Source organism: Neolamprologus multifasciatus, chromosome 12 (genome assembly GCF_963576455.1).
Source record: "Neolamprologus multifasciatus chromosome 12, fNeoMul1.2, whole genome shotgun sequence".
Classification (NCBI taxonomy): domain Eukaryota; kingdom Metazoa; phylum Chordata; class Actinopteri; order Cichliformes; family Cichlidae; genus Neolamprologus; species Neolamprologus multifasciatus.
Genome location: NC_140450.1, coordinates 23205071 through 23232832, shown reverse-complemented (window position 1 = coordinate 23232832; position 27762 = coordinate 23205071). Strand labels below are relative to the sequence as shown.

General features: G+C 39.3%; 3 protein-coding genes across 3 annotated transcripts; all 3 read right to left on the bottom strand.

Annotated features, from left to right (window-relative positions):
* Positions 1–634: 634 nt before the first annotated feature.
* On the bottom strand, positions 635–4852 carry LOC146506997 (uncharacterized). The gene is made up of 5 exons (XM_085180458.1): positions 4602–4852; positions 3920–4182; positions 3593–3759; positions 1773–2974; positions 635–1355 (listed from the first exon to the last, which is right to left on the bottom strand). Exons 2-5 carry the CDS (start codon positions 4155–4157, stop codon positions 962–964), a joined length of 2001 nt encoding a protein of 666 aa, XP_085036584.1. The 5' UTR covers positions 4158–4182; positions 4602–4852; the 3' UTR covers positions 635–961.
* Positions 4853–6777: 1925 nt separating this feature from the next.
* On the bottom strand, positions 6778–16799 carry gda (guanine deaminase). Its single transcript, XM_085180463.1, has 14 exons — positions 16580–16799; positions 15966–16054; positions 15617–15788; positions 15322–15409; positions 12016–12121; positions 11013–11040; positions 10812–10919; positions 10504–10611; positions 10306–10403; positions 10120–10187; positions 9532–9678; positions 9236–9354; positions 9105–9132; positions 6778–8998 (listed from the first exon to the last, which is right to left on the bottom strand). The coding sequence occupies exons 1-14, from the start codon at positions 16706–16708 to the stop codon at positions 8934–8936; spliced, it is 1353 nt and encodes a 450-aa protein (XP_085036589.1). The 5' UTR covers positions 16709–16799; the 3' UTR covers positions 6778–8933.
* A 6558-nt stretch (positions 16800–23357) lies between these two features.
* Positions 23358–27695, bottom strand: c12h9orf85 (chromosome 12 C9orf85 homolog). Its single transcript, XM_085180642.1, has 4 exons — positions 27507–27695; positions 26506–26612; positions 26003–26116; positions 23358–24412 (listed from the first exon to the last, which is right to left on the bottom strand). Exons 1-4 carry the CDS (start codon positions 27606–27608, stop codon positions 24169–24171), a joined length of 567 nt encoding a protein of 188 aa, XP_085036768.1. The 5' UTR covers positions 27609–27695; the 3' UTR covers positions 23358–24168.
* Positions 27696–27762: the final 67 nt, after the last annotated feature.

Below are 27762 nucleotides of genomic sequence, written 5' to 3'. Positions count from 1 at the left end.
TTCCTGGAATTAGGTAAGAAATGATCCCCAGGTGATGTGAAATCATCGTGTTTAAAGGGAGAAGTTAGGAAAGAAAAAGAAAGGTGTCAAAGGTATATACTGAGTTGTGCGCACGGATGGACACCAGCAAGGAAAAGGACTTTTATAGACTGACAGGCAGAGATCATGCTGGGAAGAATGTGCAGCAGGTTCAGGTGATTAAGGACAGGTATTGAAATGTAGAAACGAAGACACAACACGTGTGTGAATGAGATGGAAACGGTTTAATATGCGAGAGGTAGGAGGACGAGTTTAAATACTTGGGGTCAAACATCCAAGGCAATGAGAGAGAGGTGAAAAAGAGAGCAGACAGTGTGGAGTGTCAGGAGTGATTTGTAACAGAAAGGCAACAGCAAGAGTGAACGGGAAGATTTACAAGATGGTAGTGAGATCTGCTATGATGGGTGGTTTGGAGATGTTTGCACTGAGATGTTTTCATTGAGAGTGACCAGAATTGACAGGATTAGAAATGAGTACATCAGAGGGACAGCACAGGCTGAGCGGGTTGGAGACAAAGGTAGAGAGGCAAGGCTGAGATAGTTTGGACATGTGCAGTGGATTGATAGTGGATATAAAATCATAAGTCATACACAAATCCATCTCATGTGTATTTAATATAAGATTTATAGCTTACTGAAAAGACAATACATTAATATTGACTTTCTAATAAGTTTGAAAAACAATAACAAATGATTTAAAACATGGTATAAATTATACAGCACATTTTCAAATGTATCCAAGTTACTGTAATAACTCTTTTTATATAAGACAAGTCATCAAGTGTTACTTCAATATGTTCTCTCAGTGCAAAAATAACCTGTGATAACCTGCCAAAACTCGTAGAGCTGTAGTAGAACCTCACACTATAAAAGGTGCACAGTAATTTTATTTGCTGTATGTGAATCAGCTGGTAATCTCTTCATTATGCCCAGACAATTTGAACATTACTGCACGTCTTGCAGGCCAGCCACTCGGAGTAACTAATTTGCCAGCAGCAACTCACGTCCATATACTTCAGTCTCTTGCTCTGCTGTAATAAACTTTTCACCGTTCTAATCGTCACGTCTGTCCGCTGCAGATCAACGTGGCGTACCCGACCGAGCGGCACGAGAGGTGAGCCTGTGGATTCTGCAGAAGCACGCGGCTCATAGTTCTCTGTGCGTAGCACACTCTGTAAAGTGTAGTCCAAGGGGCACGGCAGGGAGACGAGTGAGAGCTTCTCCAGTAAAGGGGAACCGGTCAGGAGACACCTGAGGACCGTCTTCAGGGACATCCAGAACATGGCAGTCTTTACTTGGCTGTGCTCATAGGAGAAACTTCAGGGAGAGACAAAGAAGATGAGGAAAGATCTTTGATAGATTGCCAAAGTCTTGTCTGCTTATCAAAATATAATTTTCTGGCCTCATTTCTTAAGTTTCAAATAATTATTTCCTCTCACTTTATTTTGTTATATGCCACAATACAGATAGGTGCTCCCGAGGCAGAAAAAAAGCTTAAAAAGAAGAATATGAACACTATAAAGGCCAGCGTTATCTGTACAATAGGGCCTCTTAAGCTTGGCAGCAAGAATAGACTTTTGATTTTCCTCTAATGGCATGATTAAATGTCAGATTGATGTGAAACATCATTATGAGCAGCCTACTACAAGAACACACAAAGAAACAGTGTAGAATCTTCACTGACGGGCAATACTTCCTGATATACCATAAATAGTACCTCAGCAGTAACCTTACCTGAGTGTGAGAGAGCAAAGGTTAGGCAGACGTGGAAGATCTCCATTGTCCTGTTGATCCTCCTCATGTTCTATTTGTAGGAAGGAGGGAGGAGGCTCAGCAGAAATGAGCAGGTCTCTGAGTCTGGGACAGGCCCTGATGACTGGCAGGAGTCTGGTGTAGGAGTTGGTTTTCACCCCTTCAAGTGTAAGAGAAATCAGAGAGGACCCTGCAACTAACAGAGAGGGAAGGAGGTTGTCCAGATTTCCTGGGAATTGGACCGAGAGTCTCTGCAGCTGACCGGACCAGGCCTTGAGGCCCGCGGCTAACAGAGATACCTTGCTTCCTCCTCTAGTGTTTTCATTACTGTCAACACTCACAGACATGGAGCAAATGCCTGGACATAAACGACCTAAACTATCCAGAGAGTCAAAGGTTAAGCCCTTAACATCCTTCAGTTTCAGGGCAAAGTCTGACTGTGACAGATGTGTCCTTTTTTGTCCTGACTGCCTCTGAGAGCAAGGCGGCTCTTCATCTCTTCTTGTATCTTCCTCACTCCCACTCCTATACTCCTCCCATGATATCCCCTCCTCCTCTTCATCCTCATTTTCTCTATCCACTGCTGTTTTTTCTCTCCTCATTCTTAAATTATCCTTGCCCTCCTTGTCCCTTCTTTCCTGCCAAACCTGTTCCAGCATGGCAACTCCTTCCCTGCTTGTAAACTCATCTGCCAGGCTGAACTCTCTGTGCTCGATGAGGCAGCAGGCCTTTTCTATGCCCTCCATGGCTACTCTTTCCAGGGAGGGGAGAGAGAGAAGGAGGTAGGCTGCAGCAGCCACAGGTTCTTCCTCTTGTACCCCAAACCCAATATCCAGAGCCAGCAGACTGCTGAGGGGAAGAGGAGCCAGGGTTGCAGGAAAGGATGAGGACTGATCAGAGCAGGAAGTGGAAACAGAACTCAGAGATTTAGAGGGACTGCCTGAAGATGAGCAGAAAGCCCCACCTCCAAGTGGAAGCAATGCACCTGGGGAAAGCAAATGACAGTGGGATACATCTAGATGCCGCAACAAACGGCAACGCTGAGCAATTGTTCTGATTACATGCTTGTCACAGGACATGCCAGTCAGAGAGAGGGAGCGCAAAGCAGGAAGGCCATGGAGGGTTTCGGAAATGACCTTTGAAGGTAGCTGCTGGGTTCCAGACAAATCCAGACTCCTCAAATCCTGAGACAAAAACACAGAAGGTTCAGACTCACAATAAATAATCAGACAGAGAAATATTTAAATAATTTGTATGAATTTTTGACTTTCTGGCGTAATTGCAGTGGGTTTACATTACCAAATATGTAGCACCCTCTTAGCAACTGGTTTAAAATAAGTCTTTGGGTAATGGATCACATGCAGTCAGCCCAGACACACTGCAGTTTACAGCTGCATCCATCATGACCCTCCATTCATGCTTAGATTATAACACTGACTGCACTGACAGGTTGTCAGGACAAAGTCATATGTGACTCACAAAAGGAACCAAGGTATGATTAAAACAAAAAGCACCACCAGGTCCTGCAGGATTACCCAATATATATTTTAAAAGCATGTGTGAACAGGGTCTTAATTTTCATTTTAGGAGCTTTTCATTCCCAGAATAAAAAACAACTCATGAAACTGTAACATAAAGGATGAAGGATATTTAATGCAGGAAGGAAAATGTCTCTTTTACTTAAAATATAAATATATGAAAAATGTCTATAGCTGGAGAAGAACCCCCTTAACCATTAGCCATAAACTGCATGTGCAGTAAAAGATGAGACACGGACATGGAAGCGGTGGTTTCTCTCTAACCTGGCAGCGTGCAGCAATGTGAGTGCAGAGGGCTGGGGTGACCAAAGCAGGACAACTTTCCAGAGACAGACCTCGAAGCTGGGGCACCAATAGGAGGTGGAGGGCTGCCCTGGACAACTGCTTTCTGCTGCACAGCAGGCATGTCAGCTCCTCAACCAGTTCACTGGCTACAGGCAGAGTTAAAGAGTAGAAAAAGAAACATCCACAAAGATATCATTAAGACACGTACAGCAGGGGATAACTTATAGTGATTTAGTCAAATCTGTGCTGCTGCTTTTTTAAAATTTCTCCAGTTATCATTTTTTAATTAGACCCTCATTAACTCACTGAGTAAGTTGAAAGGCCCCATGATGTATCTGAATGAATATTGATCCAGGTAGTTATCGGTATAGTCTTTCACCCACACGTCTTTCATGTTGTCAGCAAGGCTTAGCAGAGACAGCTGCCTCAGTGAAAGGACCGGACCATCTTCATCTGTCCTCCAGCAGTCTCCTGTTCTCTGCCTCCTGCGCCCGGGTCTAGCCTTCGCCCCACCACGTTCAGCCAAAGCCCGAAATAGGGGCATTGTGGGATTTCAGCTGACTTCAGGGCTGAAGTGGTCAAATGCAACAAGTGATGGAGGGTTAGAAGTAGAAATTGCTTTCTTTCATAAAGTCATAATGTTGATAAGGAGTTTTAACTCTTATGTAATTTGAATGGTGTCATTAGGATTGAAGTTATTTTACCAACAAATGTTAAAAAAATAAAATACAGCACATATAAAGCTGACACGGTGCACACCCCCTCCTCTCACAGATCAGCGTTCATATCTAAACATTAAAACATACTAGCTGATGTTAATAACTACTTTGGTGTTCGTGTGTGAATGAGAGTGTGGGTGGTTAACCAAGCTACAGTAAACTGTTAACTATCAGTGCTGCTGTCTAACTAACTCGCCTTTGTAGTTACGGAAAGATTGAAAGGAGCAGAATGCATTGTTTAGAATAGTTTCCAGTGCACTGACACCTACCTGGCAGATGTAACAGTGTGCTGTCTTGTCGTTATGCGAAAACAAAGCACAGTTGTACCTTGTTCTGACGCTTTCAACACTTCCTGACTGGACGCTCATCATTTTTCCCTGAGTTTTGTCTCCCAGGAGCACTCCGCGTCAGGTTGCCTGACTCAAGTGAAACAAACGTAAACTTCCCCGGTCTGAAAGTCCAGCGGAAACAAAGCAGTGCACGAGACTTCACTGGTAACCCGGTAGGGCTTTCTGAAAAACCTAGGGAGGGACCGAGTGTCACTGAACGTCAAGCTACGTTCAAGGTCAATGTGAAGTTTCGGGAAAAAAATGTTATAAATACAAATTAACTAATTATTATCACTTTTGTTATCTTATCTGCAAGCAAATTGTCTATGAATGTAATACTAATCATTAATTAAGGCGTTCTGTATTACTCTCAGGAAAAGTCTTTTAATTATGTGCCTGTAAAGTAACTTTAAATGCTGATATTCGTGAATCTTCTAAATGAATCTTGAACTGTGTTTAAGATACTTGTTGTTAATTAAAAAGGTTTACAACCTTCCAACATTTACTTATGTTGCAATGCCACGACGCAAAATACGAATACTTTATGTAATACCACTTTGTACCACACGATGGTGCAGCAAGACAATAGTAGTACTGAGTTACGATTGAGAGGAGTAAATATTGATGTAGGCAATTAAGATAAATAATTGAACTTCCGCTTGTCTTTCTGCACAATGTGAGCGCTCAAAAGGTTTCTGCTACAAGTCTCATTCACACAGTCACACATGTATATATTTTATCTATATAACTAAGCACTTTTACCTGAATGTGTCTGCACTTAGGTATCAAAAAAAGCACGTGTATGAACGTGTGTGTGACTGGGTGACTGAGGCTTGTAGTAAAAAGCACTTTAAATGGTCAGCTAGAGTACAAAAGCTCCATAGAAGTCCATTTATCTAACATTCGCACACAAATGAAGCAAGGTTCAGTATTTTACCCAGAATGCTTCAAGATCAGCTTTCAGACTGGTGGATGACCCGCTCCACCACGTGAGCCGCCCTCCAACCTTACAGCACCTGGTTTCTGAGGTGGGGTCCCATTCTGGTACTAAACAGGCCTAACGCTGCCCAGCCACTGAGATCAGATTGATGAGATCAGGTGTGCTCAGGTGTTTTGGCTGTTAGCTGTAAATCTGTTAAAAGATTTGGGCAACTGGGCTTCCGTGTTCACTGGTGTACCCCATGGATTAGTCAACAGGAGGTTATAGGCCTACATTTATTTCAATTAAAACAATAGAATTAATTGTGCCAGTTTAAGCCATGAACAGGATACCTGAGCATGCACCGTTCAAAACAATCACTAAAGTCTTTTTCACACATAATCCTGAGAAACTGTCTGTAGAATCAGGACCATCCAAAGTTTCACTTTTACATGCACAGCAGGAAAAAAGTCTTATTCAGACTCATTCTCATTCTGGGAAATATTCCATTTGGTTTAGAGACACGTCTAGACAGCGCCACTGTGGGTGGAGTGCAGACAACCAAGTGGAAAAATATGAAGTGAAACTAAGTTGAATAGAAGTCTTTTTTAGACGTGATCTTTTTTAACTTGAGGGTGAGGCATGTGAGAGCATCTCTGCTACTTTGCTTGCAGCTGTTAGCTCAGTTGAAGAAAGTTGCTCAGTTTATTACCTGAAAGATTTTGCTCTTTTCAACAAATCATTCACAAATAACACGACACCGCCTCATCAAGTTAATTGTATTGTTGTTGTGTTGTATGTTTACAATGGGTGAAATAAAAACGGTTTCTGTTTTGTTTTGTTTGCATCTTATCTTATCCTAAGCACTTTTTTTCAGATAAAGGTTCTTTAGGATGCTTTTATACTGTAACTGTTCCGACTACCGTTTTCTCCCACGAGTGGCAGTGAATTTTAGTGTGACATCTTCTGTTTTATGGGACGATTTAAAAAAGAGAAGAAGCTTTGATGTCAGTAGGACATGCCACTACAGCCAGCTTCATGTCTCCAGGCTGTCTCTTCCAGACAGTATAAAATTGCTAATTGAAGGATGTGTAAGCTGCCTGTTTAGCTGGAAAGAAGGGCCAGTGTGTATTTTTTTTATTCCACAAAAAAGAAATTGATAACTGCAAATTAAATATCAAGAATAGAACAAATCAATACAATCTTGGCGTCATTCTTTATTTCAATCACAGATGATGTCAAACATCAAAGACGAGCAAGTGTGCAAGGCTTGACTTTTATTACAGTGCGATAAAAAATTAGCAGTTAAAAAATTAGACTTGTCTTAAATACAAGTATTAAAGCTAATACATATGCAATAAGTTCCCTAACAGCTGAAAAAGTCTGTAACAGTAACCTATACATAGTCTGTTTGAACTATAACTGGCAGTACTGACACACTGAAAATATTCTCAGTGAATTAAAGCTGACTATGGATTTGTATGACCACCAGGCAAGTTAGTAACAAAAAAGTTTGGAAATGTTTCATATATATATATATATATATATATATATATATATATATATATATATATATATATATATATAAAAAGTCTCACAATTTAAAATGCAAGACCTCAGTCAAGAGCTTTTTATTAAGCAGCAAAACCCCAGTTCCCAAAAAGACTCTATGTAAAAACTCATATTTAAATTACAATAAAATACAGAAAACATATCAAATGTTTAAAATGAGAAAATGTACGATTTTATGAAGAAGAAATATTGGTTGATTATGAATATGACATCAGCAGCACGTCTCAAAACAGTGAGCAGAGGACAAGAAAAGGCTGGAAAGGTAAGTGGTACTAAAAAGAAACAGCTGGGGAAACTATTGATTACAAAAAGCATCTCAGAGAGGCAGCGTTTCAGCTGGGCAGAGTTTCACCAATCTGCAAAAAGCTGCACCCACAAATTGTGGAGCAGTTTCAGAGTAATGTTTCTCAACATAAAACTGGGGAGACTGTGAATATCTCATCACATTCTTCGCAGTCATCTTATCTCGTACAGTACATGATATCATCAAAAGATTCAGAGAATCTGGGGAAATATCTGTATGCAAGGACAAGGCTGAAAATCAGCATTGGATGCATGTGATGTTTGGGCCCACGGGCAGTACTGCACTGAAAACAGGCTTGACTCTGTCATGGAAATCAGCGCATGGGCTCCACATAGCATAGCATAGCTCTTACAACAGCATGGTTTCATAGTAGAGAGTCTGAGCCTGCCTGCAGTCCAGGCATATCATGAAATGGAAAATACAGCAAAGAAGACCCAGGACTGTTGAGGAGCTACAATGCTCAGGCCAATATATGACAACATTCCTCCTCAAAAAGTCCAGAAATCTGTCTCCTCACTTCCTAAACGTTTATGGATTGCTGCTAAAATAAGAGGGAATGCTGCACAGTGCTACAAACATGGCCCTGTTTGAGGATGTTTGGAATTGGGGTTGTATAATCATGTGCTATTTGGTATTTTATGATCAGAAGTCGAGTCAGTTCCAGTTTTTGGATCACAAAGGATGCTTTAGCTGCAAAAGCATTAAAAATTGGAGCATTAACCATTGAAGATAATCGGGTCAGGCACGGCAGTGGCACACTGAGCATCTTTAAATCACAAATGGTAAATGGTAAATGGCCTGCATTTGTATAGCGCTTTACTCAGTCCCTAAGGACCCCAAAGCGCTTTACACTACATTCAATCATTCACCCATTCACACACACATTCACACACTGGCAATGGCAAGGTACGTTGTAGCCACAGCTGCCCTGGAGCGCACTGACAGAGGCGAGGCTGCCGGACACTGGCGCCACCGCCACAAGCACAAAACTTTGTGGACAATTGTGACACTGAAACATCAACCTGCAATAGAAAACTAGTATTTAAAACTTCTCCAGGATTTTTTAAAAAAAAAAACAAGTTTAAGGAAGAAGTTTAAATAATAAGCATGATGTCTTTGTGAACAAAGGGAAGATTTAAAAAAGTGCTTTGTTAATCAGAGAGTGGTGGTGCATTAGTAGTAGGCAAAAATGACACACACCTGGCTCTCTTCTGGCAACAACCGTCTAAAAAAGTGCAAAGTTCAGTTATTAAATCCCTTATTCTCCTTTTTACAATGTAGCAGTTATGTTTAAAGACTCATGCAGCAGACTGTATTCCAGCTCAGGTGACCACTGGGCTTATGTGAATTGAAATACAGTCTCTGTTTTATGCTCTGATTAATTAAATTTTGTCTCTTTTGCAGGCACAGGGTTGATTTCTATTGTGTTGGATATCCTAGACCTGTATTTTAGGCTGTGAGACAGGTACAGTTGTATTTATTCTGTGATCGGCACCACCCTCCTGCCAGCTACAAACACCTCCACGATGTTACGATCATCACCTGACACAGAAAAAGAAAGGGAGATAAGCATAAAGCAAATGGCTCGTAACACATCAAAGTCACATTAAACTGAGATTTTCTGGAGCAAAAAGAAAGTGACACTCACCCAAATTCAAGAATTTTTCCAAAAGAATCTGAAATTAAAGATATTATAGATTATTGTGAGACTCCAATTAGAGTTTATTTTGTTAGTTTGTTTTGGTCAAAATTCATTCATTTTGACCATTTTAGACCAACCTTTGGTTCCTCGTCCTGGATGAGATCGATAGGCCCACCCTCAGCAGCTACATTAATCCTCAGGGCATCAAAGTCTTTGCCAACTTCAAAGTTCCCTGTTTGGTCATCTGAGGACAAGGCTACAGAAAGACAGGCATCATAAATAAACAGTTTCTTAATGTGGGGACAGTTAGTTCATCAAAAAGATGAGATATATGACTACATAGCTACTGAGCACATGTCTATTACTACTTCTGTCATCATAATAGTGCTAATCATAATGTTTACTAAAGAACTTCTAGTTTTGAATGGCTTACCCTGACTGCCTCCCAGTGTGGCTATTCTGAACACCTCCTCAAAACTGAGTGTTTTGTATTGTGGGTCCTGGATGGTCAAGACTTTAGATGCATCCAGAGCTCTCCTCACAGCATCGAGCATAGAGGCGGAGTAGCCTCCGGCCACATCTGGTACAGCACCACAGACACAGACAGGACAGGGCAATGAAAAAATATGAAAAGCAGCCACTTGCTTTGTCAGGATTGAGCTCCCATTTGCTGTGGCGCCATTCTAGTGTTAGTGTGTGACATCACTGATTCCTGGATCTTTTCCTTATTATTCCCCACCACTTTGTGCTGCAGCAAAAGCATCTATTAAATCAAAAGTTTTACCAACTTTGAGCTGAACTTTACACCTTTAAGCTGACCTGGATTCTGAACCTTCCGTTGTATGATAAAACTTTAAAATGATTGTTGCTGAAGATTTAGTTAATTGATAACAATGTGCACTAGTGTGGGCCAGAGTTTACAAAAGCTTTATCATCACACATCATTTTATGACTTCCTTATGGTGTGAATTGGTGTGTTTGCAAAATTAAAACTGTGTTCACACTTGCTCTGCTCTCCCACCTGTTCCCAGCCCCAACTTTACTTTGTGTTTCAGGACGTTGCGGACATCTAACACTCCACTGCACAACCTGGATAGACGGTGAGAGAGAGAGATGACAATCAAACTGTGTTCATTATGTAAAACTTCATAGACCTTGTTTCATGGCTCTTGGTCAGATATGGTTCTAGAAACCATAGAGTGCTTACGAAAAGTTGGAATTGGGACAGTGGGACAAAGAGGCTCCAGTCTCTCTGAACAGAGCCAACTCTTCATCACTGAGGTGGCACCCGTGGGCCATCACTGTCTGTGAATCACCCCATCATTAATAGTGTCAGTGGTTGTAGGTATTTATATAATGTTTTGTGTAAAAATGTCTGACCGTGTGCAGGCAGGGGTGTACTAACCTTGTCAGTTAGCAGGTTGTGTTTGCGATAGACATCTGTGTAAGACTCTGATTCGGGAAACAGGTCCTTTACAAGCTTTACTTCCTCATGAGTTTCACTGATATGACTCTGACAATGAAGAAACACATCAGATATTCAAGGGATAGCTTAAGAAAACCTCTGACAAAAGCTCTAGCGATCAGATTGAGTGGCAGCACAGTTGCTGCATTATGCCAAACATGTATATGTGCATTTTACCTCATCGTCCCAACATTACATTGTCTCTTTGGAATAAAAGTCTCCTGCAGACATAGCCTAGTTTGACTCACCTGAATGTGCAGGTTGTTATTTTTAGCGATTTCTCCCAGCTGCTCGAGCAACGCTCCTGTGCAGGATGGAGCGAAACGGGGAGTCACCACGGGCTTCACTAAAGGATACTGCCCTCAGAGGACAGAAGGAGAGACAATCAGAAAACTTATTTTTTTCTAATATCTTTGACAAGTCCTGTTTATTGTATTAAAGAATCTTACCTTTTTCTCCAGAAGCTCTTTAATGAACCTTCAGGGAGCAAATTAACAATGTAGTTTATTTATCTGTGGCAGATACATTCACTGATATCAAAAATCATGTATTTTTGCAACTGAAATTTGTGCAAAGAACAGATCTGCTGGTAATCATGTGTACTGAAGCACAACTGGCACATTTGTGCGATTTAATGTTATATATTTTGTTTTCATGTGTGATTCTGTTAAATTGGGACCTTAAAATTTTAATTCAGGGAAAGATCCTAAGTAGAATTAGATTCAAGGTTATGCCATAAGGGAGCATCCCTTACATTAAGGTTCTGGTTTTCTTAAAGCTCCGACCTCAACCCCATTGAGAATTTGTGGACTACGCTCAAAAGCAGAGTTTGTGCAGGAAACACAGGAACTCTACCAGTTGGTCAAATATTCAACCAGAATTATGCCAGAAGACTATAGTTGAGGTGCAACTTGCTAAGTGTATTTATATATTTGAAAGCATATGTAAGATTTTCACGCTGTGTTGATTACTGAAAATCCAATGTAAATCTAAACTTTTGGAACCTATTCTTGGCTTTTACACTCATCAAAGATGTGTGCTGTACAATCATTCCACCACAGAAAACAATCAGTTAAAAAAGACTATGACAGCCATGCCCATGAGTTTATGTTGACGTTTGACCACAATTACAACCAAACAGGCGATACCTTCACTGTTCTTTTCCACTACTGAAAAAGTATTTCTTTTTACCATATAGTGTTGACATGTCTGTCTATGATATCAGATTAACTCCCACAAAAAAAAAAATCTGTAACACATTTGGCATCAATCTGGAAAAATCTGTATCAGGGTCTCTGACATAAAGGCTTAAAGCTTAACTGCCTCTTTTACGATCCAGACTGAATAATTAGTAGTCTGGTAACCAAACCTGTTCTGTCATGGAATATCTTTACATTGAAAGAACATTGTAACACAAGATCTGCTATACGGTATTAAGCATCTAATACCTACCGACAGGTCTCGTCTTGAGAGTCCTGCAAGGTCTCTTTGTAATGTTTCACACAATCGTTCCTGTCCATGCACACCTTGCCAACCAAAGCACGCTGTCCAAAGTCATCTGCAAGAAAGGCATCAGTGAGTAAACAGGAACATAAGTAAACATTCATCCTTTCAAAGCTGTTACTGAGTATTTGTTTTAATTCGATTTTTGAGGACAAAGCTCAGTCATTGTCACTTCATGTTAAATGGAGAGTATTTGTGCAGTTGCGATGCTCACATATAATAAACAGCCTCCGTAATGTCACCTGTGTGTGTGTCCCTTTGTCCTTGAAAGGCCCTACACATGTCAGAGTAAAATCTTGTTCTAACTCCTTATGCCAGTCATCTGATATAAATGCACGCAGAGTCATTTTCTAATTATATATTGTGTAATGTGGAAGTTAGTGCATTTTTGTGCTAAACAGGTTCAGCAGCACCGCTTGCAATACTATGGCTTTTTGTTTTGATGGGCCTAACGATACACTGAAAAAAAGGGATTGGCCAGCTCTTGGATTTACGTAAGCATCTTGCGTGTATTTAACACAATTGCCTCATGCTTTAAAGTTAAGTGTAACTATATAGTGTAGAAACTACATAATATGCAGAGAGGGTAGATTAAATTGTTCATATCATGTTCAAGTGAAGTAAGTCAATAATATAGCAATGTTAAATCCCGCGACACTGCACGGGATTTCAGTCTCGCACTCTTTGGATCGTGGTTTCAGGAAGGCATCCATCTCAGTCAAGTCGAGCAGCCACCTCTACTTTTTTTGGTATACCAAAAAAAGTAAATTGGGTGGTTGTTACATTAAAAAAGTCTACCTTGTAATTTGAACACAATAATTTCATGTTTCTATGAACGTAATTAAATCATGTAGGATTTGCATGGAATTCAAAAACTTAATTTGTTCTTGTTGAGATGACAGGATACAATCTAGTAAGAGTGGTTAGTTGCTGAACTCATGAAATTCACAAGATCGCACAAGATTTCAAACTGCAGGAAAATCACTGGAGTTATAAGAGGCAGAGAACTACACACACACCACGTGCATGCTATTGCTATTTATTGTTGATTAACCTGTCGAGGACAAAAACAAAAAAATTCTGCATCAAATACAGGAAATCATAGCTTTCCTGTATTTCCTAGATTGTTGGCATGCTGGTTAGTGCTGTTGCTTCACAGTAAGAAGGTCCTGGGTTCAAATCCACATTCTGGCTAGTTTGCAGTGGCTTCTCTCTGGGTATTCTGGTTTCCTCCCACAGTTAAAAGTCATGCAGTTATTAGAGTTAGGGTTAACTGGTGATTCTAAATTACCCGTGAATGTAAGTGCACGTGGTTGTTTGTTTCTATGTGATAGACTGGTGAGCTGTCCAGGGTGTACCCTGCCTCGTAACCTATCACTTCAGGGTTATTTCCCAGCCCTCCTGCAACCCGGAGGATGGTAGTCATTGTAAATCCATTCAATTTTTATGGTAACCAGACTGTAGATTTTGTTGAACATTATGTAATATGAAGACAACATGTAGTATTTAAGTGACCAAGTAGTATTGGGGTAAAAGTTATTGAATAGTGTTGAAATAAAATGACAAAATTGTGAAGGATTAAAATATTCCAAGAGCTCAACTTACTTCATCTGAACATGTTTCAATCGTGTTTTATGAACACAAAATGCACAGGTTTACTGAATATGAAAAAGTTGTGTTGATTTAACTCAGTTGTTTAGGTTTCTGCCAAAGCAAAACATTTGTGTGCAACAAATGTCCACTATTGAATCAAGTAAATCCAACATGGCCTTTTTTTCAGTGTAGTTTAGGTCAGTCGTTCAGTTAGCACGACACCAGAGGCCTGATACGGAGGCAGCTAAGTGAAATAATTAGGTACACAGGTGTGTTTTCTCTCGTGATATGCTTTGAAAAAGTCCAGGTGGAATACTCCTGCTACCAGGCTGAGTTTATCCCAGAGATGTACTGTTTGCAACCATTAAAAAATGCTTTGTTAAACAGATTATTGTGCTGTAAAATCGTCAGGTGATTACGTGACAGAAGTTAGGATGTAAGACAGTTGAAAAACTGCACTTTCTTTTACATCCCATCGTTAGACAGCTGCATTATTTTTCATCCATGGACATGGCCACACGTAATTTAAGCTTTCTAGGTGCGTCTCGTCTTTGCTTGTTTATTATCTGTGTATGGAAAAAGACATGGAAAAATTTCTATTTCCCCCTGTAAAGTGAAGTGAATGACTTCTATGGGATAATGACTCTACTGCTCACTTGATATATGACCTCAGTAATCATTTGCCTAGCTTGTTTATGTTCTCGATCACAAGTTTCAAGCCCATACAAAAGAACAGGATGTTCTTTTAATAAATGGCCCTCTCATTTACGGAGAACAATATTACACATCGTGACATGCTTTAGGGTGTAGCTTGATAGGCTAGTCACTTCAAATCTCAGATCTACACCTCTGTTGTCAGGTGTGGTTCACAACTCTAAGATTATGTGGTCCAACTATGATAAAACATTTTGTGTCTGATCTGTCGGATATATATATATATATATATATATATATATATATATATATATATCGCTGTATCCGAGCTTGAACCTGGACTGAACAAATTGGTTTGTTGCAAGTATATTCTTAAGCTTTTTTCATGTTAAATATACGGTTTGGAAATACTCCAACTTGCCTATACACAAGCACACAGCTCTGGTCAACAGTTCAGAGTTCAAAGTTCAAAGTTAAGAGTTCAATGCCCCTGATTGCACAAAATGACTCTGTAAAGTTGCCAATAACAGGGTTTGATGCGTTAGGGTTACATCATTACAAATTCACGTGCGTGTGTGTTCAGTGTTACATAATATGACAGGAACAAGATAAAGCTAGGGTATAAAGGTGAAGGACCATTTCTTTGCAGTGTTTATGAAACATATCGTTAGAGTGAAGAAAGGCAAGAAAAAAAATTAAATAACTGAGTCTGAGTCAAAGCATCATAACATACTGCACATTATGATGATTGTATAGAAGTGAGACAAACTAGTATTCTGATGATTTCTAGTCGCTTTTATATTATTAGCACAGTCTTCAGTAAAGTCCAGCTTCCTTATCTTGTCATCTTAAACTATGGAAAATTTAAAAATATTATCGTAGCTTATTACACATAAAAAACAAATGTGATATATATTTAAAGAATTAAGAGGCCTACTGTAATGCACAACATAAACATTCAGCTCAAAGTGTGTGTTTGTGCATGTGTTTTAGTAAAAGACATCTTACTTGCAATCCTGCCCAGCAACAGAGAAGCTTCAGTGTGAATCGTAGCAAAGTAGCATGCAGTCGTTGTTCCATTTCTCAGAGTTCTTCTCTGTAAAGCACAGGGATCATATCACAAGATTAAGACCAAATCAACACTTCTGAGACCCTTAACTCACAGGCTGAGTCACAATTCGATTTCTTTTTTGGCTTGTTGAATGTCTTTAATCAACAACTTTGAACTGATGCAAATGTTCAAAGTTTCACATCAAGAAATACATGTCCAAAGTCATTTATCTCTTGATGTTGGCAAACTCACCACTATTTGAGTGTAGACCTTGCGGGCGAACTCCAAGTCCTTGAAGCATGACTCCACAGGAAAGGTGTAAGCATTAAGCCACTGCAGTAACGGCATGTCCAATGCGGTGCCAGCATAGCTGTACTGTGATGCATGGATGTGGGTATCTACAAGTCCTGGCATGAAGAACTCACTAGAATGAAGCAAGCCAAAAAAATTGCTTTATGACCTATGAAAGAAATCACTTTCTTCCAATACAAGATGAGCATCCATCTATCCATCCCTTTTCTTTATATCTATATGTGTGAAATTATAACGCAAACAATCTCTTATTTACTGAAATCACACCAAGATTATATAATAAACTTACTGCTGTGCCAGCTGAGTGATGTCAGATGTCTTGAATCCAAAGGTCTGGGACAGTTTTTCTAACTCCTTGCCTTCCCTAATAAAAGCAATCTGACCGCAGAATGTAAATCAGACCGGGGTTAAAAGCATACATGCAGAAAGGTGTTTGTAATTAAGCAAGCTGAGAGAACTGAGAGCTTAGGGGGAGGCTTTGGAAGAAAATAGACAGCTGTGTATTTTTAATACGTTTAGCTTAAAATGTATTTTCATCAACAGTTTACAAACATATTCCTTTGTCCACAACAACCGAGACCAGAATCTATTATTTTCTGAGGATAAAAAAATTCATATTAAAAGTTATATATCTTTTTTTTTTATTAGACACGTTGTAATCAGGCAGGTGCACTGTAGGCGTCTATTTATAATGCTATTAAGTGTTCTGTATCAGGGGGTTTACTGTTGGCCACACTGCCAAAGTTGCTCAGCAACAGCTAATTGTATGAGAAAATGAAAATAGCCTAGCATATTATACCAGATTTACGCCCTGAAGCCTGATTTACCCTTTTGTCAGTTAAAAATCATCAAGATATTTATCAAATGTAAAACGCAAACAATGTATTCTGGAATTCCACAAACCTTTCCCTGTGCATCCACTCCCAGGAGCGCATCTTCCAGGATCTCTAGCGCCGTTTGTTGAGTCGAGTGGACAAACGTGCCCCTGTAGACGAAGGCTATTGCAGTGTCGGCTCGGTCGGAGCTCGCCATTTCTTCTCCAGGTAAGTCGCGGTGCAGCAGTGAGATACAGCGGGATCGAGTCGGGTATTTGTCCTCTGCCAGTGCCAAACACCACCCAACGGCAGAGGTCTTGAGCAGCCAATGAGAGGACAGGGTGTGCGTGTCGGGATCGTCCCGTCTAGATGTTTTAACACTTGTAACGTGTGATCTGATAAGCTTAAGGATGAATTTCATGTTTTGCTTTTCTAGTCAAGGTTTCTAAAAAGAAACATAACCACTCAGAAATCAGCGCAAAAGACAGAAAAAGCTCGCACTTTCCGTCGTTTCTTTTGCGCAAATTTAGACGTAAGCATAAAAAAAATGCTTCAGTGTAAGTTCATTTTAGAGAAAGTAAACAATTTTTGGTCATGTAAAAAAATAAATAAATGAAACTAAAGCTTTATTTCTTTATTATAATATTTAAGTTAATTAAACCGAGTCAGCTTTTGGGAATAAGCAATCAGAGGTGAAAAAGTCTTTAAAATTAGTCTTTCATTTGAAAAAATACAGCCTATAATTTCCGACAAATACAAAAGTTGTATTAATTAGATACATTTGATGACCCCAGAAACAGAACCAATGGTATATAGAATCAATGGTAAATGGATTTATTCTTATATAGCGCTTTTCTACTCTCCTGGAGTAGGGGAGACCGGGGATAGTTGTAACGTGGGTCAGCTGTAACACTTCCAATTTCTCCAATCAGGGCTAAGTTTCAAATGATGTTACTCATCCTGTGCATGTCCAACTCAGTTCTGCTATCACATGTGAAAAATCAGTAATTTGTATGCCAAAAAGTAAGTTTTTCGACTTCATTTCAATTTCTAATAGCATTATCTGCTTTGCAGTTAAACTCATCAAACTTAAATTATGTTATTTGTATGCCTATGGGGATATATTCTGTGTAGGTCTTTAGTGCTAATGTTTTAGCCTTTGGCTGTAATGTTAGCTAGTTCATGGCTATATGAGTCTGGGTCAGTTGTAACAGCAACAGTCTGGGTTAGTTGTAACAATAATGCAGATGTTACAACTTACCACACTATTACTTTAACTTATATTAAACAAGTTGGGGCAGCGACATCAGCAGAGAGAGGTTCATTGGTCGCTTTTGTATATGCGGTTAATGCCATTGGCAACACAATTCCTCCACTGTTTGTGTTCCCACACATACATTATGCAGACCACTGTGTCAGAGATGGACCAGTAGGAAGTATTGGTAGTGGAAATAAATCAGGATGGGTGCAAGAAACAGATTTCCTCATCTTTCTGAAGCACTCTGCAAACCCAAGGTAAGCCATGATAAAAAGTATTGGAATTGTGATGCTGGTGCAGAACTACATTTTTTCAGCTTCATTGTTGAGTTCAAAATTGGTGCAAAAGTTGTAGGTTATAATGCCCACTGAGCCAATGAGGCCAAACTCAAGGAAGACCAACGAAAATGAATGAAATATTCAGTTGCAGAAAATTCCATAATTTGTCTTTTTTGGGGGATTGGAATATGTTCAAAAGTTAGATTTCTGCATTCTGTCTCTCTCTCTCTCTCACACACACACACACACACACACACACACAGCTACACAAATGGCTCTAAGTGCATTTATGTGTTGAATAAACAAAGATTACATGTTAATGTTTTGTTAGTACCCTTATTTCATTGTGTTGCATTTCACCCCGGGATATGTTACAACTAACCCAGACTATGGGGTTAATTGTAACATTTCACTCTTTGTGTTTGAGACCATACCATGCAATGGGTAATTGTGCTGCAGAGAAAATAGCTGCACTATTTAATAGCCGAGACATGTAAATACTTTGCATTACATTTTGAATCCACTACCTTAAAAGAGCTCCAATTTACAGACAGAAATGTCAAAAATGTTACAACTATCCCCGGTCTCCCCTACTCAAAGCACTCTATACAACATGTCGCATTCACCCAATCACTTTCTTCTAAGCTTTTAGTGCTTCCCAACAATCATACTCCGATGGATGCATCGGAGCGCAACTTGGGGTTAGTATCTCGCCCAAGGATACTTGGCATGCAGACAGGAGGAGCCAAGGATCGAACCACTATCCTTCATCAGTAGAATGACCTGGTCTACCTGAGCTGCAGCCACCCCAATCAACCCACAGCTCTGGTCAGACGTTTACAGGCATTCATCATTACTGTTCCTTTTCCAGGGTGGAACGATCTACAACATACTTTTTTTTTTTTTTTTACCTAGAACTCCTGGCACAAACTTGAATTTATTATAGATTTTCAAAAGTACACATACAGGCTCAATTATAAATACATCCCCACAAATATTTGATTAAAAGTCATTTAGTAAGTTGCATCTCACCTAGATGCTTTTTGGTAGCCATCAATAAATATCTGGCATAATTCTGGTTGAAGACTTGATCACTCCTCTTGACAGAGTACATTTAAATTGGTTGGGTTCCTGGCACAGACTCAGCTTTTAGACATAGTCCATACGTTTTCAATAGAGTTGAGTTCGAGACTTTAGGAAGGCCATCCCAGAAGTTTAATGTTAGCCTGCTTTATCCATTTTCAAAACCAAGCTTGACGTGTGCTTGGGGTCACTGTCCTCCTTCTTCATTATTCAATTCACTTTGTGCAACATACGGTACAGCCGATACCAAAACGGCCCAGGAGCATGACACTACTACCACCATGCTAGACAGCTGGTACAGTATTTTTAAGTTTGTAAGCCTCACCTTTATGCCTCCAAACATTTCTTTTGTCATTGTGGCCAGACAGTTGAATCTTTGTCTCATCTGGCCAACATACCATGACATTCATGCCTATGATGGGTGGATGCAAGCTTCTGACCACATCCGTAACTCAGAGGATTAAAAAGTGGATCTACGTGTTCTTTATTGTGCACGAAAGTATCTGAACTATCCCTTCTTTTATATATAAACATACAAAAAATGTGGTTTAAATAATATAGGATATGACCTGTTACTCTTTTCCACTGTAGTTTGCCCATGTTTGACAAAGGCTGTAGAGGCTTTGCTCCCATTAAACATTTACTACCGTTTTCTCAATACCAAGGTAATAAGCAACTGGTTATTGAAAATTATAAAGCATTAATAAGGTAAATAAAAAGTAAAAGTAGGTAATATATTAGTAATAATATCAAAAATATTTTGCTAAACTATAGGTTTATATTTATAATTTGCAAGACAATTATAACAACATGACATGTGAGGCAACAACAGATCGGTTAACAGTATAAAAATATTAGATGTTACATCTTCAAAAACACATTCAATTTCTCTTCCTTTATTAATACAGCCACTTCTTTGTGGAGTTTATGTGTGGCAACCTTGAACTGGCATTGTTGGTTTGCACTGCATTAAACTTAAATGAAAACCAGCGGGTCTCATGATGATGCTATTACCTCATCCAAAGTTATTAATATATTTCTGGAAGCTCTTTAGTTGGAAAAAATAATGTGTCAGCATCAAATTAGGCTTCTTTTTTTAAATTCTCAGTCATGAGTATATAAGCAGAACAAAAGCAGCAACAATTTTCGAGAGAACCCTTGGAGCCCAGTGATGTGGTCACCCACTCTTGCCCTTTTTTACAATGACTCATTTTTTAATGAGGAATTAGTATTTGAAACATCACCACATGCTTTTAAATGTATAGCCACATGATAAATTACAACACGTGTTAATTTTAGATGGTGCCAGCACGCACAAAAAGAACTGCTTTCAAGTAACTCTAGGTTATTCAGTGATGGAAAGTCGGCTTAAAGATTTCACACTACAGAAACAAAATGAGTGTATGTGTAACAGTTCTCATCGAACAAACTTACGAGTCTTTTTTTTTTTTTTTTACCTGTCCCGTTTGGCTCTTTTGCCACCAGAATTATTGTCTAAAGGCGAAGAAAGATGCCCAACGGATTTTCTTTACCAAATTGACCATCCCAGCTTTGCCGTAATGGTCCATTTGATTCACCTTTTATTCTTTATTTTATACAAACTTACGAGTCTTTTTGTTAATGCAACCACTCGTTAAGACGAATATCTACCCAGCTAATCACATTACACCAACTCAGTTTAGGCATGTAGACGTGGTCAAGACAACTTACTGACGTTCAAACCGAGCATTAGAAATGGAAAGAAAGTGTCACGACTGGGGCAGCAGCCGTGTGATGTGTGGAAGGAGGACTCAAATGCAGCACTTATTCAGATGTGAGGGTGATTTATTAAGAATACCAAACATAAAGTGGGGATGGCAAAACAGAACTACGGATGAACTAAACTGGGAGAAACTAAACCAAAGAGTAGCAAACCTGAACATGAAGGGAGGGCAGCAGGGAGAACACGCAGGGGATTCACAGAGTAATAAGATAAGATAACTCTTTATTGTCATTGCACAGTCATACATAGTACAATAGTACAATGAAATTGGAAAACTGTCCTACGTCAGCACTGCATATAACACAACACGACACGATATGACACATCACAACGCAACACAAACAACACAACACAGTATATTAACTTAGTAATTAAAAAAGAAGAATAAGTGAATAAATGCGAAGTACGCAGGGTAACACAGAGGATGAACACAGACGACGCGACGAGGAACAGAGGCAAACACACACTGTGGCTGTATCCCAATTCAGGGTCTGCAGCCTTAAAGTACGCAGCCTCAACGATCCTCAAGGGCCGCGTACTTAAAGACCGCTAAGGCCGGAAGTGCGAGGCTTGTGAAATGGGACGGTCTAGCCTCCGTTGCGCTGCCCAGGTTGCCTAGCAACCATGATACTAACAGCTGGAAACGTTTCATACAGCATTGTTTGACAGAAATGAAGGAGAAAATCTTTTGTTCATTTGTTTGTTTGTTTCTACATGAGCTTTGATCATTCTCTGCAAGATTAAGGTCAGCTATTGAATGGCGTATATTTTAAAGTAAAGGCTTTAAAACCAAGCTAGTACAAACGTCACTAATCTCACATAACTTTGCCGACATGTGGCCAACAGTAATGTTTTAATGTTCTTCGTTATTAAACATTTGCACATAAATAAGTGACATAATATTCAGTACTTAGTTTACTAAGTTACTCTTCGGCACTACTCTACTTTTCGGCAAAATTATCCACACCCACCGCCGCGCTATGCATTCTGGGATATGTTGGGCCACGAAGTCTACACCGCCACGTCCTTAAAATTCAGGGAAATGAAGGACGCATTTGAGGGCCGCATTTCGAGCAGCCTTCGAATTGGGACAACCTTCGTCGCATCGCTGTGACGTAATCGGCCTTAAAATGCGGCCTTTAAGGCTGCAGACCCTGAATTGGGATACAGCCTATGAATACACAGAGGGACACTGGGAAATCACACACAGGTGGGAGACACAGCTGGACCTGATTAACCTGACGAGACAGGGGCATACTAACACCAGGGACCAACAGAGGGAGCACAACCCAGAACCCCAGTATCTAAAATCCCAAAACACAAACCATCCCAAAACAGCCCACACATAATAATGAAAATAATAACAATAAATACGCCAAACACAAAATCACTGAGTCACGGACTCAGGATCATGACAGAAAGTCGATTTAAGCGACTCTGAACATGGCATGGTTGTTGGTCCCAGATAGGCTGGTCTGAGTGTTCCAGAAACTACTGATCTGCTGGGATTTTCCTGCAAAACCAATCAGATAGGAAGGCAACAAATAACAATTTGTTACAACCTGAGGTATGCAGAAGGACATCTCTGAACGCACAACATGTTCAACCTTGAAACAGATGGCCTACAGCAGGGGTGTCAAACTCCAGGCCTCGAGGGCCGGTGTCCTGCAGGTTTTAGATCTCACTCTGGCTCAACACACCTGAATCAAGTGATCAGTTCATTACCAGCCTCTGGAGAACTTCAAGACATGTTGAGGAGGTAATTTAGCCATTTAAATCACCTGTGTTGGATCAAGGACACATCTAAAACCTGCAGGACACCGGCCCTCGAGGCCTGGAGTTCGACATCTGTGGCCTACAGCAATAGAGGTCCACACCCATTGCCTGTAAAAACAGGACGCTGAGGATATAAATTGCTTAGAGCCGCCAAAATTGAACAATAGAAGATTGGAAAAATGTTCCCTTGTTTGATGATTCATTTCTTCTGCAACATTCAGACAGTAGGGTGATACTTGGCACAGACAATATGAAAGCATGCAACCATTCTGCCTTAGATCAACATTTCAGGTCGTCGTTGGTGTAACAGAGGTATCTTTTTGGCATACTATGTTTTGGCAAATGAGTATCTGTTAAATGTTACAGGCTACCCGTGTCTTTTTGCTTTATGACCACAGCGTATCAACCTTCTGATGGCTGCTTCCAGCAAGATAACAAGTCACGCCACAAACTGGTTTCTTGAACACGACGAGTTCACTGCACTTAAATTGGCTTAACTTATCAGCAGATTTCAATCCCGTAGAGCAGCTCTGGGATGTGGTGAAACGGGAGATTCATCACATAGATTTGTAGCTGAAAAATCTGCAGCCATCAGGCCAGTATGGACCAAAATCTTTGGGGAATGTTTCCAGCATAAGGGGGTCCAACTCAGTACTGACGAGATATACGTAATAAAGTGTCTCATGAGTGTATGTACAAAAAGCAGATGACACTGGTGAATGTTTGTATAAAATATAATAAATGTTTAAATGTGTAGTAGAGGTTCTAGCTTTCCTCACACCAAGAGTCTTTCATAATTTGTGAGTTTACTAATGTGAGTTGTAATCAAAATGTTCAAGATATCCTCCTTTCAAATTCAGCAACATCAAGATTTTCAGTGTTTCTAAAGTTAGTCTGAGGAAAAACTGCTGTATTACATTTGATTGTGTGATTGTACATTTTAGAAGAATCAGTGATATTCTGAAAATTTTAATATTTAAACACAAATAAAACAAAAGAAAATCAAATAAAAAACGGCAATAATTGGTGCTACCTAACTAAAAACATATACAGTGTGTCTTGGATACATTTCAGTTTATGATAGCCGATAGCCAAACCTATTAACATCAACAGCCAAAATATTAGGAACATTTCTCGGTGTACTAACTGCTCAGCAGCGGCATAAAGCTGAACACTGCAAACACATTACTAACCAGTGTGATTTATTGCAAAATGTTTGCAAAATACATGAAAGGCTATAAAACATTATTTATGGCATTTTAAACAATTTACAGAACTAAAGAGTCTTTAGAAAGTACACTGACTCAGTTAAAAAGAAAAATTACGTTGTTCCCTCTGATAGCATCTGGCAGTTTTTGTGCATTTCATCACCTGACTTCCTTTTTCATGCTCTGCATCAAGCAGGCAGCATCGGCTTATTGCCATATATTAATCTAAGAGAGCTTCTGCAACAAACCTGATACTGTATTTTGCCCCAAAAAATCCTATTTGTTACACAGGTTTGAAAAGAACTCTTGTGTTTAATCTTCAATATTGATTGGGGACAGGTCCGGCAGCGCGGCAGATTTTCTCTGTGGCTTTTTTGCTGCAGAGTCCTCGTCTAAATCTTTATCTTCCTCCTCTTCACAGTCATCAAAGTCATCTTCATCATCATGATAATCATCATCACTGTCCAAACCATCCATGTCTGTCTTCCTTCGTCGACATCCTTTCTTTCTCTGTTCATCAACTTCTTGCTCGTTTTGCTCCAGATGTGAGTTCACCCTACACGGTGAAGAAAAAAGATATAAGAACTGTTGTTTAACTTTGCACCAACAATCCAAATCTTCCAGTATTGCGTTGTCACAAAGTCAGTAACTAAAAAAGCTACAGGAAATTACCTTTCCTTAATTAACACTTAGTGGAAGCATTTAGATGCCAAAAGCAATGCTTAAAAATATGAGAAGCCCATGAAATGATGTTCAGGGTCAGGTATTGGATACAATGTATCTTATTCTCCACAAGGTGGCAGACTTACAGTAGTTATAGTATTATGTGTATGCGCTTGTCAGTGATAAAATATGAAAATACATTTGCTTAAATCACTTCGGTGTTATCCTGTCTCTTTAGGAATCTAACACGTGTAGAAACTCCTGTAATTCATGTTCATTTTAAAAACCTGTTGCCAGTGTGAAAGGGAAAAAAATTAATTGGTGTCATCAAATTAGAATTTCTCAGGACATTGAAAATTGAAAGCTCTTCTTTGGATGCCAGCTGCCTTTTCTCTGACAAGATGATCCCACACAGCTTCCATACCGCTGAGGTCCAGGCTTGGGGACTAATCCATGACTCATAGTGTTTCACTTTGTGTTTTTCTATTTAGGTATGCTTTTACTGCACTGGCACCACTGGCTGCTGAAATGTAGCTCTAAATCATGACAGAGCCTCCACTGTCTTTTACAGATGGCTGTCTACACTCACTGTTGTACTTCTCTCCTGAATTCCTCTGTACATCCTGACGATGATTTGAACCAAAAACTTTGGTTTCATCACTCCATCAGACCCATTGCCACTGATTTTCAGTCCAGTTTTTGTGTAATGTGGCATACCTCAGCCGTTCCTTCCTTAAGAATGGCTTTTTGACAGCCACCCTTCCACTGAGAGCATTTGTAATGACGCTTCAGTGAACACAACAGATGCATCTCACAGGTCCTGTGTCAGATCTTTGCTGAATTTTTTTTCCATTTCTTGAGAACATCATTTTTAGATACTGTTCATCTGCTGTAGATATTTTTTTTGTTTTTAGGCCTGGCACTTCTTCTTTTGTTTAATTTCGTGAAATTTCTTAAAGACATACTGCACACCATATGCAAGATTTTTTGGGTTTTTTTCTTTTGGCTGTCACTTTTCTCTTTGGCACTTTCAAAGCTTCAGCTAAAGAAATGGGAACAAAACGCCTAAACATACAATTTGTTGTTTGTTGAATATCTGTTAAATGGAGATGTAACACTGGTTTATTCCTTTGAGTTAGCAGTGGTTTTTTTGGGGTGGGGTGGGGGGGGTGGGGGGTTAAGCTTGAATGATTCATAGGTCAGTATTAAGTGGCTTAACAAAGAGAAAATCCTAAAAGAAAATGCTCAGGTACAAGGACTGGACTGGAAATGAGTGGACAAAGCAGCCAATGTTCAAAGAAAAACTATGAAAGACTTTCTGAAAGCCTGAGGAACTATTGCTCAAGACCTTTTTTAAACAGGTCTTGAGCAGAGGACAAAGCTCTGGCACCTTGGAAGCAAAATATGAAGAAATGATGGGTGAGTTCGTACGTTGTACATTAATGTATATAAGGACAAAACACACGCAAACTTATCCTCTTACGGAATAACAATCTCCTCCTTGTTCCCACACTTGCAGCAGATCTCTTGCTGAAGAGAGCAGGGCTTACAAATGATGTGATACGCATCTTTTATTGTCTTTTGGGAGCACTTGACACTGCAAAAAAACCCAAAAAACAATCGATTATTAAGGCCAATGTATTTAACTTGCCACTTAAAACAATATATCCATGTGTTGGGAAAATTCTTCTAAGCAGTGGAGATAAAATATTTAGTGGCTAATTTTCAAAGTCTGCCACTATGAAAAAATGAGATGGCTAAAATCATGCACGATATGAAATAAGCAAAGAATGTTCGTGGTGTAGTTTCAATTTTTGCACAGGTAAAAAAAAGAAGCTGATAAACTGAAATAAACTTAATGCTGACTCTCTTCAATTCACCGACTGCTTTGTTGTTACTTGATGTGCATTTTCATGAACAGCTGTAAGAATTTGCCCCTAGCCCTGCATACTGAAATCAAAGTCTGCAATACTTATGTATACTTACCATTTTCTAGGCTGTGTTAGTGGCTTGTATTTGTTATACTTAACTTTCCACTCAAGAACACCTTTACAGCGTTGACAAAGCCCATCATGGATCTTTGAATTTGCCTTCTACAATTGAGATTAGAGAAGCAAAGACAATAGAGATGTTCAAATATTATGTGTGTTTAACAAAGCAAGAGCTATAAACAAGTTTTCACAGGAAATGATTTATCACTGGCAGAAATGACAGGAAGAAAAAAGTACAAACTCCCTACAGTCTCAGGCTTTCTCAAATAAATGAATATTGTGAATAAGTTTAACTTTCCTTAATTAACACTTATTGGAAGCATTAATTAAGCAATAAGACCACTCTGTCTCAAATCACCATTCTGTTCGATGATTTACCTACAAATTCTGTGGTGCATAGTTAGTTTATATAATGGCTTCTGTGCAATTATAGCTTTACACACATACACAACTTTATTTTTCTTTTTTTGCACTATGGTAAAATGACGTGACACATGAGTATCTCAAAATCTATTAAAGATAAAAGTCAGAAACTTTCACTAACCCTTTCTTACTTTCTTACCATAAAATGTATCAGAATTCAGTATTGACTAGTTATAACATAGAAAAACTAAGAATAATAAAATAAAATAATAAATTCAAGACTCATTCAAGAACGCTAATAAAAACTTCACATTGAAGTCTTCAGACTATTCAGGTAATTTCTGAACATTTATTAGATATAATTGTGTTTCACAATAATGCAAAATTAAACACAGAATAGTTTATAAAATTTATGATAGGACACATCAAGTTTTCAAATATCTTGAAAAGTATTTGATACACGAAGAAAAAAAATTCACAGCACACACACGTCCAAACTTTGGACCATAAAACCTTTAGCAAAATCTGAAATGGGCTAGCCGAAAATATTCTGAAGATTTGATAAAATGGCCCAAATGCAAAATGCAATACAAGGCTAAATAACTTAGCTCAGCAAAGCTGAATCTGACACACCTTTACTTGTGTAGTCGCCCCGTACTTGTCGTTTTTAAACGCAGTTGTGTTTTGATGCTTCTGGCCCCGCGATCGAGATATATTACCTCTCTGAGAACTCATGTTATTAAACCTTTTTAGCCACACACGTTACACAAACTAAGCACCATGCCACCGAGCGAGAGCACTAACCCGGAAGAAGTAAGAACGCGTCATGAAACGTCATTGAGAACTACGTAAAAAAAAAAGGAAAGAAAAATGTGTTATTTTAATAAAC